Here is a 21495-nt window from a genome sequence, read left to right on the forward strand (position 1 = left end):
GTAGCTAAAGTATCTGGGCATACAAGAGATGAAATGGATTTAGTAATGAGGATTCTTAGCATATTAGGCAGGACAATTATTAAATCACAAGTACCTATTATTAAGAAAACGTAGATATTTGGGGGAAGGAGTTAGAGTCGAGTTTTCACTTCTAGTGCCAAAAAATAACCAAATGAGCAGAAAAGGGGATCCGGGGGCAGAAAGATGTCCCTAAATTTCTGTTTTCAAGAATGTACCCAATTGCTAAATGTCAGAGGAGAAATAGCAGCTGATAAGACAGGGAGAGCCTGCTCTGTGATCTAAACAATCCACTCACCGCAGGGTTATGTGTCTCTGCGGAGGGAGATGATCCGTGCTGAATATCGGAAGGTGTACCACTTGCTTTTCGAGGAAGAGAGACGTTATTTAGAGAGAATGGAAAAAGAAAGCAACGAGATTTTACAACAACTCAGAGCAAGTGAGGACAGCATGGACCGAAAGGGAAAACTCCTAAGAGGAATGTATGAGGACCTCAAGAAAACGTGTCACAAACCAGACGTGGAGCTGCTCCAGGTAAGGGCTGAGGAGAGTCACGGGGCTGCCTGGAGAACGTCCACAATCTCTTCGTCTACCGTCACGCGTTGGCAGTGATGCCTTGTGATGCTGTGGGAGGGGTTTTACCTGTCTCGGTGGTGCAGAAGTCCAAAGGGTATTCTTGCCATACATAACAACCCAAGTCTGAAAAAGCAGGTTAAACACAATCCTAGAGAATACCTCCTTCTCAAGCTGTAATATACATTCACTTACTGATGGACGGCCCCGAGAAGCTTGTTTGAAGACTATGGATTTGTATGTGGACCTGGCAAAAATGAGAAATTTCAGAATCTGTACAATTCATTTTCTCTTTCTGTTTCCGTGTACATGATGCAATTTGCTGGAATTGGGGCTTACCCACTCTTGGGAATAAGTAATGAGGTCTCTACTGCGAATCTTGCGGCATAGACTGAGATTTTTTTTTCTGTTTCTCTTTGCAGCATTTTGAAAACACTTTAAAAAGGTAAGTTTACGCCTATATTAAAAGTTTGAGAATTGTTTAAGAGTAATCAGGCTATTGGTGCTGAAATAGGAGCATAATTTATTATGCTAATAGAACCCACTTTATAATATATTTATTCTTCCACGTCTCATAAGGTAGAGACGCGTTTGTCATTTTGTGTAAGGTGGAGCTGGACAGGGCTCTGTGGCAGCGCGTGCGGTTGGCAGTTCTGGGCACAAGCTGCGCGTAGACAAAGCGCCATTTGCGGTTTTAGTGCTTAGAAACGTAAGAACACATTGAGGATGTGGCCCAAAGCTGTGACAGGCTTATGTGGGAGAAATAGGTGTTTCCGAGAAGCATAGAGTGGGAGAAGGGAGAGAAAGCCACGGGGCGGGCGGGGGGAGGACCATGTAGGGTTTGGGCTCCCACGTAGCACGTGGCTGCCTCCAGCTTCACGTGGAAAGGCTGTCTGTGGCACTTACGGAAGCTGGCACCTGGGAGCAGAATCTCTGCCCGGGCTAAGCTCCTCACCCCCTTGCTGTGCTTATATGGGCACAGCATCTCGGTGGTGACCAGTGTGGATTAAAAATCAAAGTGCCCTTCTGTAATGTCCTCAGTTTCGAGCCATTTTGCAGAACCCCTGCTTGGCTGTGAAGAACCGGATCCTGAAATATTATGCCAGGATCAAAGTGTTAGGAGGTAGAATTGGGTTTAGTTTGCTCTTCATAAAATAAATGGATATTTGTTAAGTTTCCTCGTTTGTGGAGTTACATTCATAACTATTTACCATGCTAACTATGAGGATTTTAATGAAGCATCTTCACCGGGACGTAGATTAAATATAACCATTGTAATGAAAATGAACTCAGAAAGAGTAACTGACAGTTCTTTTTTGCAGGAGTGAGTCAGTGCAGCTGCACATGCCCCAACCTGTGGATCCGCGGCTCAGTTCATGGCCCATCACGGGGCTGATAGAGAGACTCAACCATTTTCTTGGTAATAGACCGCCCTTTGGTGGGATAGCCGTACGTTCTCCTCAGCTAGTGCCTATGGGTTATGTTGCTCCATTGTACGATTGATGATTTCATATCTGGGCATTTTGTAACCCAGTTTGCCTTTGTGGAAAAATAATATATGTGGACCAACAAATAATATCTGGAGAAAACCCCAGTACAATAGTTTATGATAAGCTACCCGGAAGTAAGCAATAGGAAAAGATAGTTGATGTGTGCATCATGCTGAGATTTGGTGTTAACTGTATGAAACACGTAAATCTGCATGAACATTCAGTATATTCCAGGTTTCGGGTTATGTGGTGATTACTGGCTGTGAGATGAGTAGAGAGTTTTGTTTTCTAGAATGTTTCACAATAAACGCACTTTACACAGTACATCCTTTATTCACATAATACAAAAATACTTTGTATAAATCAATAGTGTTGAGACCAGAAAATGAATACTACTACACAACCCCACAAAGTAAGCTAACCACTTATTGCCTAATTTTCTTCTCAAAAATTACATTTGCTGAAAATTCTCACAAACATTCTACTTGTAAAAGACATGAATTTTTCTTTCCGGTTACTTTATCTTGATATATATTGGTAAAAAATACTTAAATACGAGGCAAAGTGACCACTCTTTAGGAATTATTATTATTTAGAGTTATTCTTATTTTCTGAGAAGAGAAGTTGGCGACTCCTTTCTGTTACTGTGAATTACTATTGATGTCCCAATTTTAAAAGTTTCAGAGGAAAAAAAACAGAGCTTAGCAATATCCCTCTTCTTTATACATTTTAAGAAAATTCATAAATGTCTTCTATTTTGTCTCATTAATGATTTGCTCATTATGAAGACAGGCCCTGGCAGACAGTAGATTTCTAGAGCTTCCTCACTGCCCTGGCCCTTGTTTCCAGGGAAAGCTAGAAACCCAGACAGGCTATAAAGCCCACGTCCCTCAGGAATTGGTAACACTCCATGTTAATGGGACTGTTTCCTTCCTCCTGCAGTGCCCATTTTTTTTGAAAATGAAACAACGACCTGTCACATGCCGCTGTTTGAAGATCTGAGACGTTGGCTCTTCAGTCGCGATCATCCTGACGTTGTCACTAATGCAACAAGATCAAAATACTTTCTGGCATGGGGAGCCCAGACATTTACCTGTGGTCAGCATTACTGGGAGGTGGATGTGGGGAACTGTCGGAACTGGGCCCTTGGATTTTGCGATGATTCTTGGACACTGAGGAATGACATGGCGCTTGACTCAGAGGGGATTTTTCTACTCTTTTGTATCAAAGAGGACAACCAGTGTCGTCTCTTTAGCTCCTCCCCACTGTCGCCTCAATATGTAGAAAGGCCTCTGGGCCACGTGGGGGTGTTCCTGGATTATGAGTGTGGTGTGGTGAGCTTTGTGAACGTGGCCAATTGCTCCCTCATTTGCAGTTTCCTCTCACGTTCCTTCTGTCTTCCTCTCCGACCCTTTCTATGCTCTGCACCCTCGTGAGGAGGGACATGTCAGAAAGTGACCGCAAGCGTCAGCTCAGCGAAGTGCCTGCTTGAGGGTCTTCAACGTCTTCCTTTATCCAACCCATTGACTATTTTTAAAGGTTGATAATTACAAGAGTATACATTTGTTTCCATTGTATTTAAATAAAAACAATCTCTCTTAGAGGTTGATGCCATCTTTATTCTACGTCGTGTCCTTTCACTTGATTCTAAGGTAGCTGGAGGTGAAGAATACCTGAGTGGGTTTACTCTGCTCTATGGGTTAAAGCAAGAGCACAGGTTTCTTCTCACTGGCAGACCTGGAATTCTCTCCTCTTTGCTCTGCATCTGCTAAGGCATGTTTCTTCACCAAGTCTCAGCTTTAAAATGTCTTCTTCATGGAATGCTTTTTTAAAGCTTCCGGACTAAATGAGGTCTCCTGATTGTATGGTCTCAGAAGACCTTATACTCTCTGTAAAGTCCACAAGCTAATATTGCCCCTCTTCCTCTTGGTTACCAATTATGAGAAGATATATGCCAGGCTAATGTATAGATATATTTCAGTAGGTAGCACTGAATTTAACATGTAATTGACATTCAATAAATGAGTAAATTCATAGATGTTACAAGGCAGCAAATAAGAATATGCTCTATCACTGTCAAAAAACGTACTAAATGTAACCAAAATCAAATGAGAATACTCAGGAGTATTATTTAATAGAAATGTGAATTAGGCTGCCTTTAAAATTGATAGGCTCAGCAAATTAGACACAAAGACACTTACTGAAACAGAACTTTGACAGAGATAATAAGACTGCATATTTTAGAAATTTTAATAATTTTAATGAAAATACCTGTAGTTACGTATAGCCTAAATTTATATGTACCCATGCAAGTTTTTGCTAATGATAATAATGAAGAGACCCATTTCATTAAAAATGGTTCTAAAGTTAATCAAATCATAAAAGATTGAAAGAAATGGTATATTAAACTATTATAACAATAAACATATTATATTTTTTATCCTGAATCATATACATAATGCTGAATATTATTATATTTAATTTACTTACTGGAAGTTATAGGATACAATAAATAGAATCAGTATTTCAGATATACAGGTTTGATTAAAAGAGGTTTGATTGTGTTTGTTAATGAGAGGATATCTAGGGTAGTCTGAGAATAACTGAGCCCACCCATGGGTGGTAAATCTCACCCAGGAGTTTAATGACAGATGATTTGCATGATGGATCATTTGACAGAAGCAATATGAACCCACATATGCATACACATGAATGTACTATATGTTTTAATAGTATCATACACTTAATCACACTTATATTTTATATGTTTAATTGTATATTAGCATAAAAAGATTAAGATAAATACAACAATAAGGAGGAGTAGCAAACTTTTATTGCAGAGAGATAATAAAACCAGCTAAATTGAAATGACGTGTAAATATTTTGTGTTTCATTTCCTTATATTGCAGAAAATCAGTAGCATAGAATGTGTTCTTGAGCATGAATTACTTTATGAAAGTGTCTTAAAATGAATTGACATTAATTCTTAATATTTAACAATTCACCAAAATATTGGTGAGGATATATCATAAAAAACCAACCAGCATTTATAGAAAACATTCCATGTGTAGGCAGGAGCTTAAATTAATTCCATGAATGTCAGGAGCTTAAATTAATTACTCTTTCAGTCCTCACTATAATTATAAGTAGAATAAAGAGAAATGATTTATATTTACAGGTGAGGATAATGAGGAAGGAAGTAAGAAATGAGTTTAATCATAATATGAACAATTATATGCCAACAAATATGATAACCTGGAACGCTGAAATAGATAAATTCTTAGAATCATACAACCTACCAAGTCAGAATCATAAAAAAATAGAAAATCTGAATGCCAGATTACTAGATTAATCCTTTCTAGATTATTAGTAAAGAGATTGAAACAATAATCAAAAACCTCCCAACAAATAAAAGTCCAGGACCAGATAGATGGCTTCAATGGTAATTTTTACCAAACATTTAAAGAAAAACTAATAACAATCTTCCTCTAGCTCCCTAAATATTGTAGAGGAGGGAATTCTCCCCAACTTATTTTATGAGGAGGCCAATATTACCCCAATACCAAAACCAGACAAGATGCCACAAGAAAAAAAAAATACAAGCAAATATCTGTGTTTAACATAGATGCAAAAATCTGTAACAAAATATTAGCAAACTGAATTCAACAATTCATTAAGAGGACCATACACTATGATCAGGTGGTATTTATTCCAGAGATACAAGGATGGTCCAACATTCCACAATTCATCAATGTGATATATACCACATTAACAAACTGAAGGATAAAAATCATATGGCCATCTCAATAGATGGAGAGAAAGCATGTGACAAAATTCAACATCCAATCTTGATAAAAACTCACCACAAATCAGGTATAGATGGAATGTACCTCAACATAATAAAGGCCATCTATGAAGGCTGAAGCTGGTAACATACTCAATGGTGAAAAGCTGAAATCTTTTCCTCTAAGATCAAGAACAAGACAAGGAAACCCACTCTCCACCCTTTCATTCAACATAGTATTGGAAGTCCTAGCCACAGCAATCATTCAAGAAAGAGAAATAAAGTGTACCTAAATTAAAAAGGAAAAAGGAAAAGTGTCATTATTCACAAATGATATTATACATAGGAAACTCTGAAGACTACTAAAAAACTGTTAGAACTAATAAATTCAGTAAAGTTGCAGGATATGAAATCAGTATCAAAATTCTGTTAACTTTCTGGGGCGCCTTTGTGGCTCAGTTGCTTAACTGTCCAACTCTTGGTTTTGGCTCAGGTCAGGTCTCACAGTTTTGTGGGTTCGAGCCCCGTGTCCTACTCTGTGCTGACAGTGCAGAGCCTGCTTGAGACTCTCTGTTTCTCCCTCTCTCTGTTCCCCTCGCCCACTTGTGCTCTCTCTTTGTCTCTCAAAATAAATAAATAAAATTAAAAGAAAATTCTGTACTTTCTATATAGTAATAATGAAGTATCAGAAAGAGAAATTAGGAAAATAATCTCATTTACAGTGCATCAAAAGGAATAAAATACCTAGGAATAAATTTAAGTCAGGAGGTGAAAAATCTGTACACTGAAAACCATAAGCCATTGGTGAAAGAAATTGAGGAAGACACAAATAAATGGAAAGAGAATCTATGCTTATAGATTGGAAGAATATTGTTGAAGTGTCCCTGCTACCTAGAGCAATCTACTGATTCAATGCAATACCTATACAAATTCCAATGGCATTTTTCACAGAAGCAGAACAAATAATAAAATTTGTGTGGAACCACAAAAGACCTTGGATAGCCAAAGCAATCTTGAGAATAAAGAATAAAGCTAAAGGCATCCATCTCCCTGATTTCAGACTATGTCACAAAGCTATTGTGATGAAAACAGGATGGTATGGAGTTGAAAATAGACACAGAGATCAACAGAACAGAATAGAGAGCATGACAATAAACCCACCCATGCGTGGCCAACTAAGTTACAACACAGGAGCCAAGAATATAAAGAAAAAAACAGCTTCGTCAGTGAATGGTGCTGAGAAAACCGGACAGCCACATACAAAAGAATGAAACAATACCACCATCTTACATCATGCACAAACATAAACTCAAAGTGGATGGAGGACTTGAACATAAGACCTGCAACCATTTTAAACTAGAAGAAAACATAGGCAGTAAGCTCCTTGACCTCAGTCTCAGAAATGATTTTTTGGATCTGACACCAAAAACAAATGCAACAAAGCAAAAGAAAACAAATGAGACTACGTCAAATTGAAAGGTTCTGCACAGCAAAGGAAACCATTGATAAAATGAAAAGACAATGTACTGAATGGGAGAAAGTATTTAAAAACAATATATCTGGGAATGGGCTAATGTTCAAAATATATAAAGAACACATGCAACTCAATAGCAAATAAATGTATAAACAAACAAACAAAACAATCTGACCTAAAAATTGGCAGAAGAGGCGTGTCTGGGTGGCTCAGTTCAGCATCTGACTCTTGGTTTCAGCTCAGGTCATGATCTCACGGACCATGAATTCGAGCCCTGCCTGAGGCTCTGTGCTGATGGTGAGGAGCTGGCTTTGGGTTTTCTCTCTCCCTCTCTCTCTGACCCTCCCCTGCTCTCTCCCTCCCTCCCTCTCTCTCTTAAAATAAATAAATAAACTTAAAAAACTTTTTAAAAAGGGGACAAAATATCTGAATAGACATTTTTCCAAAGAAGACATATACATGGCCAACAGGTATACAAAATGATGCTCAACATCACTAATCATCAAGGAAATACAAACCAAAGTCACAATGACACAGCACCTCACATATATTAGAATGGCTATCATCAAGAAGACAAGATTTAATAATGTAATGGGGAGGATATGGAGAAAAAGAAACTCTGTAGACTGCTAGTGGGAATGTTAAAGTGGTACAGCCACTGTGGAAAACAGTATGGAGATTCCTTAAAAAATTAAAGATAGAACTACCACATGACACCGCAATTACACTTCTGTGTATTTGTCTGAAGAAAATTAAAATATTAATTTGAAAAGATAATCTGCACTTGCATGTTCATTGCAGCTCCTGGAGTACTACACACTGGGGAGAGGGAAATGCCTCTGGTGCTAACACAACTTTGGTTCAGAGCCATAGGACCACTTGTTCCTTCAAGGGTGCTGCAGTCAAACATGGTACAATATAGATTATGAGCTTCCCAGCTTTGCTTTCCCTTGCCAAACACTTAGGAAACTACAGCAGGGATGGTGGTGGAGTTAGCTCCCATCCTTCAATTTTTCAATCACTTATTTTTTTAAAGTTTATTTATTTATTCTGAGAGAGAGAGAGAGAGAGAGAGAGAGAAAGCTCTGGTAGGGGAGGACCAGAGAGAGAGAGGGAGAGAGAGAATCTCAAGTAGGCTCTGTGCTGTCAGCTCACAACCCAATGAGGAGCTTGATCCCAGGAACTGCAAGATCATGACCTGAGCCAAAATCAAGAGTTGGAAGCCCCTCAATAACCTTTTTAAAAACTTTTTCTCCTGTTCTAGCCTCAGTTTCTGTTAGGACAGTGTCTTTTCCCTGACTCCCTTGGGACCAGGAATTGCACGTCCCTGAAGCCCTAACCACCCACAGTAGACCAGCACTGTGCTGGATTTGGGGCCATGGAGATGGGTTCTTCTGCCCAACACAGTGTGGAAAGGAATGCCTGACAGTGCAGAGAGGTAAGGTGGCTGACACCGAGAGTTTTGAAAGCCTTTGCTGTATTTGTTCTTAAAGGGACAGTGCCTAGGGGCATTTGGCTTCTTGTACCTAGAGTACAGTGAAGAGAAGCCAGTGATATCAGGGAGAGGCATTCAAGGTTCTTCATGCATAGGGCAGCGTTCATGCATCACCAGGAATGGGTAGGGCTCAAAGGAATCAGGAAGGCTCTTATGTTAGTGCCTGGCAGTCCTGATTGGCCACTTCTAAAACAGTCGACACACAAAGGGTAGGTGGGAGGAGACTGAAGACAGGGATCCTCAGCCCCAGAGTGAAAAGATCTAAACCTGAGATCACCAGGCAAAGCAGAGCCTGGATGGACCACTGTGACTATGATCCTGGAATTCCCTGACCCTCTCTTCTTTCTTGGCCCATCACTGAGCAGTTTGCCCCAAAGCTCATGGGCTCCCGTCTCTTTTGAGTCAGATCTGTACTTAGAACCCATCAGAAGAGGTTTTCTTTCCACTAGGTACTTCTTGCCATGGGGATGTGATGGAGGGGCACTCATCTCATACCACTTGTTAATGGGGTCCACTCCTTGCAATACAACAAAAGGTGAGAGCCTTATCTCCAGAAACTCAGGAAGCCCTTCACCCCAACAACATCCAAACCTGGCTTACAAAGATTATTCAGCAAAACAAATATCTAGCAAACACCAATGTTAACAAATCTGACAGCCAAGAGGAAATGAGTAAATTCAATGAAAGATACACACTACTGAAGCTAAAAATAAAAGAAAAGAAAATCAATAGTTCTCTATTAAAGAATGTGAATCTGTGGTTTAATAAATTCCCCCTCTGACTTGGGTTTTAAGAAAACATGGAGTAGCAGGGATGGGATTTGCTCTTCTACCCCAGACAAGAAAAAGCCATAAATGTGGTATAAAACAACATTTTTCCAAGTTTCATAAGTAGCAGAGGAGAGTAAACAGAGAGAGGGAACAAATGAGGAGACCTCAAAGATGGTCCCATTTCACTCCCTGGAGATTTGCAGATGTAGCACAGTGGGGAGGAGGTCATACTGAGGGGTCGACCTGAACTGAGGAGACGGTTGGAAAGTCAAGAATGTCAAAGTGGCTGGAGTTCCCAAGACTGAATACTGTGGAAGGTAGAGCTGCACAGAGGAAGCACTCTAGAGGGTCATGGAGGACCCCACTGCTGGAGTCCACAGCTGGGTGCAGAGCAGTGAATGCTTGTGAGGACAACACTGCAGGTCAGGGAAAGAACCTCCCCAGAGAGCTGATGGAGAAGTACCTGTGCACAGTCAGGGCTACAGATGGTTCTCATCATCCCGAGAGGACAAGCCACACACTAGGGGGAGACCTGGTGGAATACACAGGAGAGTACTGTGCCAGTGGTGGGGGACATCCAGCCCAAGTTAGAAGTCTCTGGCTACTTCTTACACAGTTTAAGAGCAAGTCTTCAAAGCTGGAGCCTCTCCCAGAGTTAATCCTACCACCCAGACAGGTCCTGTGCATGTCCTCAAGTCAAAGAAGCAACAGAAAAGAGAACAAGAAAGGGGATTTAATCCCTGAACTGGGACAACAGAGGCCCTTTCCCCAGAGGAAAAAAAAAAGGGCTCTCTCTTCGGGCAAAGGTCTTTCCCTATTGCCACTCATCGCAGCTTTGTCACTGGGGCTGACCTTGCGTCAGGGCTGGGTGAGAAAAAGGAAGAAGAAAAGGATTTTTTTCCCACACTTTGATGTATGAGGGGCCTCTCTTCCTGGTCCTTTGGCTAGAAGGGGGTGTTTCTTTGGGGGCTTTTGCCATATGCTCCTGCTGTGAAGTTCAGAGAAGTGGATCTTCCTTTCATCCAGTCAATGCTAGGGAAGAGAAGAGGAAAAAGAACTCAACACTCACCCCCATTATGGGTAATTATTCCAGTGTTAACTCATCTCATTTCACATTCTATTCTTAATGCCTCAGAGTCCTCACATACAAAGTCCTTATTTTTGGTGCTCTGCTCAGCATGTCTACTTGTCATCTCTGGGTGAGACTTTGGAGATTTATTCCATTTTGACCAGTGCCAGAGGTCAACACCAAACTGTTAAGCATGCAGCGATTCTTGGAAACTTCCAAGAGATGAGAGCATCATATTGCTTTAAATAATCCCTAGGCAATTTTTTGAAATTTAGGATAGTTTCTTCACTACTACATCTTCACAGAAGTGAATTTAATTGCCAGAATATTACCTCTCTTCCAAAAGAATCTTGAGTAGGGAGAGAAGAGGAAGGGACAGAAGGAGAAAGGAAGGGGGAGAGACAGAGATCGATTCCTTCTTTACACAAAAGAAAAAAAAAAAACCTTTTTCCTTGTGATGAGAAATCTTAGGATTTACTCTCTTAACTACTTTCCCATATACCATGCAGCAGTGTTAGCTATAGTCATCATTTTGTACCTCACATCCCTAGAGAGTTTAACTTTACTGTCTGGCTATTTTGCAAACTTCTAAGATCTAAGACTGAAGCATTTTTTGAAGTGAAATTTGACTGTTGGCCATTTGATATTTTATGTGGTTGAGAACTGAGGTTGGTTGAGGTTTATGCATCCTCCAAAATGTATATATGTATATTTTTACTATATGTAATTTCTTTAAAAATACTGCAGTATCCAAACATCTAGGTCTTATTGTCTGTATAAGTATCACTCTAGTAAAAATTGTCTACATTCCTGGAATACTGTGCTCATCACCAAGAATGACCTACAGCAACACTAGGCAGTCAAATTATATACAATCTATATCTTTTCAGTTAAAAGTCATTTCTGACCCATGAATCTGAACAGTAACATAATTCATTTCTTTATTCAACAATATTTCTCAGCACTTCCTATCTTACTGTGTCTACATTATCTTAACCTTTGTTGGTTATATATATAGCCTTTGCTTTTAATAATTTTGACACATTCCTTTTTTAATGTTTTATTTATTTTTGAGGGAGTACAAGTTGGGGAGGGGCAGAGAGAGAAGGACAGGATCTGAAGCAGGCTCTGTGCTGATAGCAGCCAGCTCAGTGTAGGGCTTGAACTCATAAATCATGAGACCATGACCTGAGCCAAAGTCCAACGTTCAACCGAGTGAGTCATCCAGGTGCCCTGACACATTCCTTTATTTATCCAAATATTTTGTTGTATCTCTCACATCCCCAGACTGGTGTTTCATTCTTGGAATGCGCTACGAAGAGGAATGACATTGGCAGTCCCTTCTAGTGATTTGCAAACTAGAAAAGAAGATCCAAATTCTGTTGTGAGTTTTACAAAGGGAAGGGATAAGCTGTTGTTGAGCTTTGTTATAATGTGACCTAAACTAGTCCAGTAAACTGAGAACTTATGGAGGGGAAAGTTAGCCAGATGAATTCAGGGAGAAGAGAATTCCACATGATATTGAGTTTTGACAAGAACTGTCTGGAAGGAGAATCCTCTGTGCTCTGTGTTCATCTATTTAGCTAGTTTCCACATCAATGCATTCTTTCACCTCTAGCAAGCCCAGATAGCAATGAAAAGTGAACATATCCCACACAATATAATAAAAGCGAGTACTTTTATTTCAATAAAATAGAAAAGACAAATGTACATCCTTCACAGTATCACCACTTTAAAAAATAATACAACAAATGTATCTCCTGAAGGTAAAATGAAGTTCAAGACCATGAGGCATCAGTGATTTTCCCCACTCTAGAAGTCACCAGGATAGAACCCTCCCCAGCTATTAAAATTGCTAAGACCTTGGTCAGGTTTGTGAGCTGTTCCTGATCATTTGGGTCCATAGCAAATGAAAGGTCTGAGAGGGAAGGAGAAGGAACAGGAAAGGAAATTACAAATGAGGGAACTTTTGGCAACATTAACAAAGCTTACTATACCAAATTCATAATCTAAAAACACCCCTACCAAGCCCTGGGGTCTTGGAATGTAGTGGCGGAGTGGCGGGGAAGCAGAGAAGAGACGGCAATGGTCATCCACGTTGACACACAGAAGTAGAAAGATACCCTCAGAGTTGAGCAGCATGTCATGGCGTTTTGTCCAGGATTCCCTGCAAAGTCCTATAATCCAATTCTGAGAGTTTCCCACATCCACCTCCCAGTAGTATTTGCCAGAGGTGAAGGTCTGAGCTGCCCAGGAAGGCTTATACTGTGGACTCGCTGGACTGTGGGGCAGGTCTTGATGGTCGGGACAGCACTGCAAACGTCTCAGGTCTTCAAACAGAGGCACACGGTAATTCCTTATCTTATCATCAAATGTAATATACACTTAAGTAAAATGAAAACAGTGAAGTCAAAGAACAGAGTTTAAAATTTCTGTGGGACAAGTGCAATAGTGTTCTAGCAAATGCTGAACAACCAAATCTCTAAAACCAAACAAAACTGGTTTGTTTGCTGGGAACACTCCCACACCACCATGGCCAGTTTCAAGGTACTTACCACTTAGTAATTCCTTGTAAAATTCTGGAACATGTAACAGCTTTCATGGCAGAGTCCACACTAACTGCCCCAGAACACTCCTTTATCACAAGTGACTATACAGGGTGTGTGTCATTGGAAATCCAGAGAACCATTCGGGAGAAGGGGCTTCTTGCCTAAGCAAGTAAATCTCTATTCATACAACTAGATGAAAAACAATTCTGAGAATAATTAAAGATGTAGGATGGCAGGATCTGGTTTTATTCTCATTAGCTCATTGAAAATTTGGGAGCCTGCTCATTGATGCCAAGTAAATACCAAGATGGCCCTTCACTCACTTAACTTCTCATTTATCAACTCGCACAAAATCAAATAAATATAGTAACAGTAATAAATATCATATATCATTTGAAAAATATGATACTGTTATTCTTATTAGTCTTAAATAGTGATAACTTTGTCCAAACACAAAGATGTAACATGTCAACAAGCAAAGGGAAAAGAAATTGGAAATCCATATTTGCCTTTTTTTTTTTTTTTTTTTTTTTTTTTAAGAAGTGGTTCCTTTCGCTGAATTTCTAACTCAGGCATCACAGACTCGGAATCCAACCTATCCCATCCCATGCCTGCTTCTCCTGTCAGCCAGGCTCACTGTCTACTTCTTTCTTAGGGACAGCGAATCCACACAGCAAATCATGTGTTCCATGTGTTTTCTGGTTGTACCTGTTTTTTATAAACATTTTTATCCCTTTCTAAATCTAAAATCTAATGATTTTTCAAATACATTCACTAACTTAAATTTTTAGATAAATATTTAAATAACAATTTAAGGTGCTTCTAGGAATCTGAACATCTACGTATAACTACAATTAACAACTGTAAGTTAAAATACACTGAATGAATATGCAGTTTTATGTGTCAAGTGCTTTCAGGGTGCCTGGGTGGCTCAGTTGTTTAAGCGTTTGACTCTTGATTTCAGCTCAGGTCATGATCCTACAGTTCATCAGATGGAGCCCCATGTCGGGCTCTGCGCTGACATCAAACTGACAGTGTGGAGCCTGCTCAGGATTCTCTCTCCCCCTCTCTCTCTCTGCTCCTTTCCTGCTTGCCTCCCCGTCCCCCAACAAGTAACTATTTATATGTCAAGTGCTTCATTTTTTTTTAAACTCACTGTAAATTGTCATATAAGTGTTATATTTAATTGTTTTTGACTGGCTTCAGGTATCTAACAATAAAATATGGTTACAAGGGTTTGCATATTTATCTGCTTCCCAGTTCTCTGCAAAGACTAATAGAGCAATGAGGAGAGGTCCTCCAGGTGTATCTCCTCCTGGAGGAAATAGTGGGGTCTCACCAGGGCGCCACCTCTTACCTCGGAAGTTGTTAAGCCTTTCAGACATCCCGGTGATTGTCCACTCACTGAGCTGTGGGTCCACAGGCTGGGGCAAGTGCGCCTGCACTAACTGACTCCTGCAAAGAAACAGAACCACTTACTGACCCCTCTAGTCCTATCATAAGCCTCCCTTGAAGATGCTCCTTCAAAATCCTCACAATTGGGTGCAAAGGGTCAGAGTTTAACTCCACAAACTGAGGGATGTTGTAGTTGTTCTTGTATTTTATAACTAGCTACTGTGCTCTTATCACTTCAATCTCAGTAAGATAGATCACTCACAAATGTGTTTTCTCCCTTCGCCTTCCCTATGGAAGGCACACAGCTGTTCTCATTTAGTTCCTGAAACCCAATAGGTGTCAAATAGAGCTTAATAGGGCCTAATATATAGAGCTTAATCTCTGTAGGGGTTTTCATCTTTTTCCCTCCCCTCTCTTCTCATCATCCTTCCACCTGCTGCCTCTCTGAGCTTATTTGTTTTTTTTTTTAATGTTTATTTATTTTGAGAGAGAGAGACAGACAGACAGACAGACAGACTACAGACTACAAGTAAGGGACGGTCAGAAAGAGACAGACTCAGGCTCCAGGCTCTGAGCTGTCAGCACAGAAAACAATGCGGAACTCGAACCCTTGAATCCTCAAGTTGAGAGGTCATGACGTGAGCCGAAGTCGGACTGAGCCACCCAGGCACCTCTCTCTGAGCTTATCTGCCTTTCCCATAGAATATGTGGAATAATCCTCAAATAATTAGGATTTTGAAAATTAGAGGCAGGAAAAACAGTTATATTTGGCAACTTCTGCATTAAGCCTTGCAGCTGAAACCACACCCTGCTTCAACCCTCACTTTTACCTAAGAGTGGTCAATATAAAACCGAGAAGTGTCTTAGACAAGGAATAAATGAGGGCATAAAGAAACTTGTCATAAAAAGTTGTGGGTCCATCTCAGCAGAAATAACCTGACCACTGTCACCGATGCCATAACTTGGATGGAGGGGCAAATTTACCTTTTCATGATGTCTCCCAAATCCTGTGAAGAGAAAGAGGAAGGCTTAGCTTTGAGCACAAGATATTCCCCTGTTTAGTCTAGTCTGAGGCTATGAGACTGAACTGGAAAATTCTCTATCTCCACTTTCTTCCTTGGTAAAATCATTTGCCCTTTTCCTTATCCTTAAAAAGATAAGATTTGGTCTTCTATTTATATGGTCTTCTATTTATTATATGATAAAATTATGATCATGATAAAATTTAAAGCAGAAGATGTTCTTAGAGCAAACAATGGCTCTTTGGTTGTAATCTACAGTGAGATTCACGAAGGGTTTCTTCAAAGTTCTTATAAGGGTGTGTGGGCTCTAAATCTTCGATTTCAAAAGATAAAGAATGGATACATCCCACATACTGACAAGTCCAGATACAAAACTGAATTATGTATTTAAAAGCTGCTTTGTGGCAGTTGGTTAGAAACTCTTAGTAGAAAAAGTGAGATGATGATTTTTTTCTGGATCTGTTCCTCACACTTCTATATAGTTTTCCTTTTCTTGTATAAGGTGGATGTGACCCTGGATCTGGGTTATACTGGAGGAGCAAAGCCTGCTATTGCACAGAGGAGGCAGAATTTGAACTTTGGAACCAGAAAAATAATGGAGGTCAAAAGGGATATGGATCTCAGTGGATATAAATGATTTCCAGCCAGGCTCATGTTCATCCTTCCTCAGTCCTTACCTGGAGCAGGTGCACATCTGCTTTGAGGCACATTTCCTTCAGCTCCTCATAGATTCTTTTCAGGAGTTTCCCCATTTGAAGCATTCTAGCTACATTTCTCCGGAGTCGATGAAAAATTATCTTGCCTTCAATTGCCAGGCTCTCTAAATGTTTTTGCTTTTCTTTGTGGAGGTATTGGTACACCTTAGGATATTCAGCCTTGATCATCACCATCCTTAGATTTACAAAACCCTGAAGTGACATTGGTTTAATTAGGTCATGTATCTGGAAAGTTTTACTCTTCTCTCATTATCTACAGTTTGCATGCTATGCCCAATGTTCTGATCTTAGTCTGTTGGGCTGCTTTTACAAAAACGCCACAGACTGGGTACCTAATGAATACAGAAACTATTTCTCACAGTTCTGCGTGCTGGGAAGTCTACGATTGATGCTGGCAGATTTGGCATCTGGTGAGAGTCTACTTCCTAGATAGCCATTGTTTCGTTGTGTTCTCAAGTGGCAGATGGCACAAGGGACATTTCCAGGGTCTCTTTTAGATGAGCACTGGTCTCATTACTGAGGACTGTGGCCTCGTGACCTAATCACCTCACAAAGCCCCCACTCCTATTGCCATCACCTTGGGGGTTAGAGTTTGAACATACAAATTGGGGGAGGAAGCAATTCAGATCATAGAAGTACTACATACATTTTTAGGTCTTTCTCCTTCTAAGAAACCACATATTTGGCTTCTTTCTTACCTTCCTCCCTCCTTCCTTTTCATTTATTTGTTTGCCTGCACCACTGCTTCCAACTACTTACTCTCAAACTTCCATATTTTCATGTGAAAATAGAAAATTAAGATCAAATTTTGTTGTTTTACAGGATTCATAACAATCTCAAAATCATAATCCATTCTTCTCAATGCTTGTACTTACAAACTGACTATCTGCTCTCAGGAAAAAGCAACAATTTGCTTCCTCAGGAAAACAGAGGACATCACATGTGATCTTTCTAAATTACCTCCATTCCTTACACCCTCTCTTCCACCAGTGCTGGGCTCTGCCTGCCTCTTACTACCAGGGCTAAACCCACCTCCTCTTTACTGGTCCCCCTGTCTTGTCTTCTCGGAGATATTACTGGTCTACATTACTATCCCACAATACTAGTTCTTGCCTTGCCTTCATGTCTCTGTGTCTCTCTCTCCCTTGTCCTATGGGCCTGTCTCCATTTTATTCTCTCATTCAGACACTTTTTCACAATCTCTTTCCCTTTCTTTTCACATAGCTTTTAAACATATACACATTTATCAAATTATTTTGGAAATGTCAAAACTAAATATCGTTATTATAATGACTTTATCCAGCTTCTATGCTAACACTTTCATTGCCATCAAAGCCAGACTTATTGACCAAATGTGATCAAACTCACTGTGCCCAGGGATGCAATTTTCAACTATTCATCCAAGCAATGAGTCTTCCCTTCTGTCTCCTACCCGTTCCTGAACCACACATTCCAACAATAGGTTCCAACCAAGAGCCTATTTTTACTAAACTGAAATAATATGATTCATTCTTATAGTACTTCACCTTCTTTCCGCATTTGATCCTGTTTACTACTCATTTCTTTTACTAATCTCTTCTGTCTCCTCTGCTCTGGGAAGCTGCATTCTCAGGTGCTCATCTCCCACCATCTTCTAACAACCACTCAGATCTCTGCCCAGATGTAACCTTGGCAATGGTTATACCAGCACATCCCAGCCTGCACTCTTTATACCCATTTTCTGCTTTCATTTTATTGCAAGGACTTCATAAATGTCATATAGCTTAAATTTTACTTCTTAAATTTCTGGATTGAGTCCTCTCACTAGATTATAAACTACTGAGGTCAGTGATTTGTTTCTCTTTTTGTCCAGTTATATATCTCTTTGTTGGCCTAGAACAGTGAGCAACATACCATAGGTCCTCATATTAATGAATGTTTCATCAGAAATCCATCCTAAACAATCAAGCTAATGTTCTTATTCCTCTTTGGCACTCCTACAGCACCATGTACAGATTCCTGTTCAGTGAATTATTATTCCCTAATATTGCCTTTTTATAGGTCTCTAGGTCTCCTCTAGTACTGCTCAAGTTCTTTGAAAATAATGGTGTCATTTTCTTCTTTAGATCAGGTTCTCTGTTCCTCTTTGTGAATCAATAAATGACACAATCAAAAATCCTTAACTAGGCATTTGCATTCTTGACCTGGCTACGATTACATTTCTAGCCACACTTCTCACTATGTTCTGCTTCATACCCTATCTACTAATCAGTAGGACCAGCACCGAGATCTCAAACAATTCCATGGGTTATCTGGTTTGTCTCATCTTTAGTTTTCTTGTCCCTCAGAACTCTTTGCCATCAATACCCAGGAAATTAAATTCTAATAACTTATTTTATCACACTGATGTTTTACCGGTTTGAGAAGCTTTTGTTAACATTCAAAGTTTACTAAGTTCCTACGGAAGTCTGTATTTACCTCCATCCTACTGATCATTGCATTCTGCCTTGTGAGAGTGCATTTTCTTGTCCCTGATAATGTATTAGTGGCACATATTGCTTTATCCAGAAAAATCAGGGAAAGGCTTTTAGTTATACAATGGACTCAATGTGAAATCCTGCACTGAAGGTCATGTTTTCATACAGTTCTTATATGTAGCTCTTTTTCTGATCATCTGGTCAGGGAACATTATGATTTAACTTAGGTTCTTCCACTGTCAGTTACCATGGTATCTGTCCCAAGCTGGTTCCATGGGAAACAGGGCTTCCCACTTACCTGCCATACTCTAAGTAAGTTGTACTCTTTGTTTATATTTCTCTGATTTCTCTGCCTGTTTTTCCAAATAGATTTCATTTGCATCAGAAGTTTCTCCTGTAAAAGAACTACAAATTTGAGCACTAGAAAAACAAATATGTAATTTTCAGATACCTCAAAAAGTGATAAAAGGATAGACATGAGAAAAATAAAAAAGGAAGCAGAGATGTCAGTGAGTTTCTTTGGGAACGCAAGTAAGTCAAAACTGGGAGGCTGACCAAAAGTAGAGTTCCTGAATTTGGAAATGAAATCCATTATCTGAGGAATCTAGTACTGATATTATACGTAACATGGAACATTTTCAGAAATGGATCTTAATTCATATTAATTTTGAAATGATAGCCATCATGTTTTCTATGGCATGATTAGAACATATTGAAGAGCCTTATTGTCATCATGGCAGAAGTAGCCAATGACTGTCAACTGCCACTAGAGATTATCCACCTGGCCAGTTACACTGAAACACCAGCACCCTCTTCAAGTCATCATCATTCCTCTCCCCCAGCCTAATAGAATTTAAACTTCAGAGGAGCAAGGATGTTTGTTTAGTTTCTTCGGTGCTGTATCCATAGGTTTTAGAATCATGCCTGGCAGATGGTGTTTACAAATTCTACTTGTTTAAGGCATAAGAGAAGAAAAATAAAATCACTTTTGCTCATTGCCTATCAGATATCAAGTCCTCCACATTTCACACGCATTCAGAGGCAGTACTTACCCTGCAGTGCTCAGCAACCTGTGAAACTGGACAGTGTATGTGAGTGGTATGCCCTGGCGAATGAGAGCATTGCAAACACAGCAGGCTCTTGTCAGTTGGACAGAAGATATTCTTCAGTGCTTGGTGTATCCAACACACCTGCCTGGCAGACCTCGGTAACTTCTTGGCAACTGATTCTTTTTTAGCACGAGCTTGTCCCTCAGCAGAAATAATGCTTTTGAAGTCCATGCGTGGAGATACTGCCCTGCATACAGGGCAGCGGGTAGGATGCTGTGCATCTTCCCACAGGAGGCAGAGACACGGAGTACAAAAGCTGTGTCCACAGTTAATGGTGACAGGGTCTGTGAAATAGTCCTTGCAGATGGAACAGATAAGCAGACTGGGGGCGTAGCGCACAAAAGTAGAATCCATGTTTCTGAGGAAATAAACGGAAATAAAATAAATAAGCTTTTGCTCACTAATACACACATGCATGATAACAGGATGGGTGGTGCTTGGAGTAAGACGGTGAGGCGGAAGGAGAGTCTTCCAGACTGAGAGCCTGCGTCCTTGTTTTCCAGCCATGGCCTCCAGCCCTGCTTTTCAGCTTCCATTAGAAATTCAGGATTTGTCAGCCATGTTGTCTCTTTTACAAAGACATCAGAGGTTTTGGCTCACCCCTAGTTATACTAGGGGGCATTGTTTTTGTCCAAAGGTATCATGGGTTCCCCTTATTTTCTCTTCTTTGATTGGTTAGCACAGGTATGTGCTCCAATTCTGGCCAATGAAATAAGAGAAAGAAAGACTCCCAGAAGAGTCTATAAGAGGTTTTCTTGTTCTAGAAGAAACATGGAAGAAAAATCTGCTTTTTCTGTTTCTGGACATTATATGGATACAGTACTCATTTGCATTCCCATTTTATGATATCAAAGTGAACTAGCTTAAGTACAACAGCCAATACTCCGAGCCTAACAAGGGGATGGGAAAAACCTTCTGGATTTGCAAGAATGGCACTGAACACTTACTTACCTTTTCTGGAGAGATTAACTCAAAAAAATAAAAAGACACCATAACAATAATTGAATCTGGCAAGAATCATCAGTAGATGCTAAAATAACTAAGACTTTGGGAAGAGAGTATTTGTATACCAACAAAGTTCTACTAAAAATATTGTTCCTAAATGCAAAAGAGAAAATAGTACCTTTTCAAGGTAAATATTTAGCAGATACATTAACCAGGTAACCAAACCATGGCCATGAATTTCATGCATTTATAGATGTGGACCACTTAAGGACTATGGCACACCTGTAGTATCCCTCCCAGAAACATTTAATCTGCAAGTAACCATGGAGGAAAGTTAGACAAATACATTTAGGAGACATTACACAAAACAACAATCCTGGATTATTCAAATAATCTTAGTTTCTTAGGAGAAAATGTTTCGAAATGATTATACAGGAGGTGACTAAAATATGAAAATTAACTAGGATGGGGCATCTTTGACCCGTTCCTAGATTAAAAAACCTACCAGCCAATAAGGACATTTTTGGGACATGCAGGGACATGATAAAAATAAGGGGGTCTTTCCATTTCAGCTTAGAAATGTAGAGAGCTGGAAAGCTGGTTGCCACCCTCCTACCACAAGAAAAAATG

General features: G+C 39.8%; 2 protein-coding genes across 2 annotated transcripts; one reads left to right on the forward strand and one right to left on the reverse strand.

Annotated features, from left to right (window-relative positions):
* The first annotated feature begins 629 nt into the window (after positions 1-629).
* LOC115526224 (tripartite motif-containing protein 77-like) lies at positions 630-3517 on the forward strand. Its single transcript, XM_032595065.1, has 3 exons — positions 630-688; positions 1914-2011; positions 3024-3517. The coding sequence occupies exons 1-3, from the start codon at positions 630-632 to the stop codon at positions 3515-3517; spliced, it is 651 nt and encodes a 216-aa protein (XP_032450956.1).
* Positions 3518-12563: 9046 nt separating this feature from the next.
* Positions 12564-20274, reverse strand: LOC115524443 (tripartite motif-containing protein 77-like). Its single transcript, XM_030330736.1, has 6 exons — positions 19864-20274; positions 19110-19205; positions 16317-16547; positions 15602-15624; positions 14580-14677; positions 12564-13057 (listed from the first exon to the last, which is right to left on the reverse strand). The coding sequence occupies exons 1-6, from the start codon at positions 20272-20274 to the stop codon at positions 12564-12566; spliced, it is 1353 nt and encodes a 450-aa protein (XP_030186596.1).
* Positions 20275-21495: the final 1221 nt, after the last annotated feature.

The sequence above is a fragment of the Lynx canadensis genome, chromosome D1 (assembly GCF_007474595.2).
Source record: "Lynx canadensis isolate LIC74 chromosome D1, mLynCan4.pri.v2, whole genome shotgun sequence".
In the NCBI taxonomy this organism is placed as follows: Eukaryota; Metazoa; Chordata; class Mammalia; order Carnivora; family Felidae; genus Lynx; species Lynx canadensis.

What these genes read in the sequence shown, in the direction of transcription:
- LOC115526224 (XM_032595065.1), top strand. Translation starts at nt 630, where the DNA reads ATGCCTTGTGATGCTGTGGGAGGGGTTTTACCTGTCTCGGTGGTGCAG. An exon ending in GTGGTGCAGAAGTCCAAAGG is followed by an intron (nt 689 to 1,913) that starts GTATTCTTGCCA and finishes TCTTTTTTGCAG; the next exon opens with GAGTGAGTCAGTGCAGCTGC. An exon ending in GAGACTCAACCATTTTCTTG is followed by an intron (nt 2,012 to 3,023) that starts GTAATAGACCGC and finishes TTCCTCCTGCAG; the next exon opens with TGCCCATTTTTTTTGAAAAT.
- LOC115524443 (XM_030330736.1), bottom strand. Translation starts at nt 20,274, where the DNA reads ATGGATTCTACTTTTGTGCGCTACGCCCCCAGTCTGCTTATCTGTTCC. An exon ending in ACTTACTTAGAGTATGGCAG is followed by an intron (nt 16,548 to 19,109) that starts GTAAGTGGGAAG and finishes ATGTCACTTCAG; the next exon opens with GGTTTTGTAAATCTAAGGAT. An exon ending in AAGGCTTAACAACTTCCGAG is followed by an intron (nt 13,058 to 14,579) that starts GTAAGAGGTGGC and finishes ATTTTACTTAAG; the next exon opens with TGTATATTACATTTGATGAT.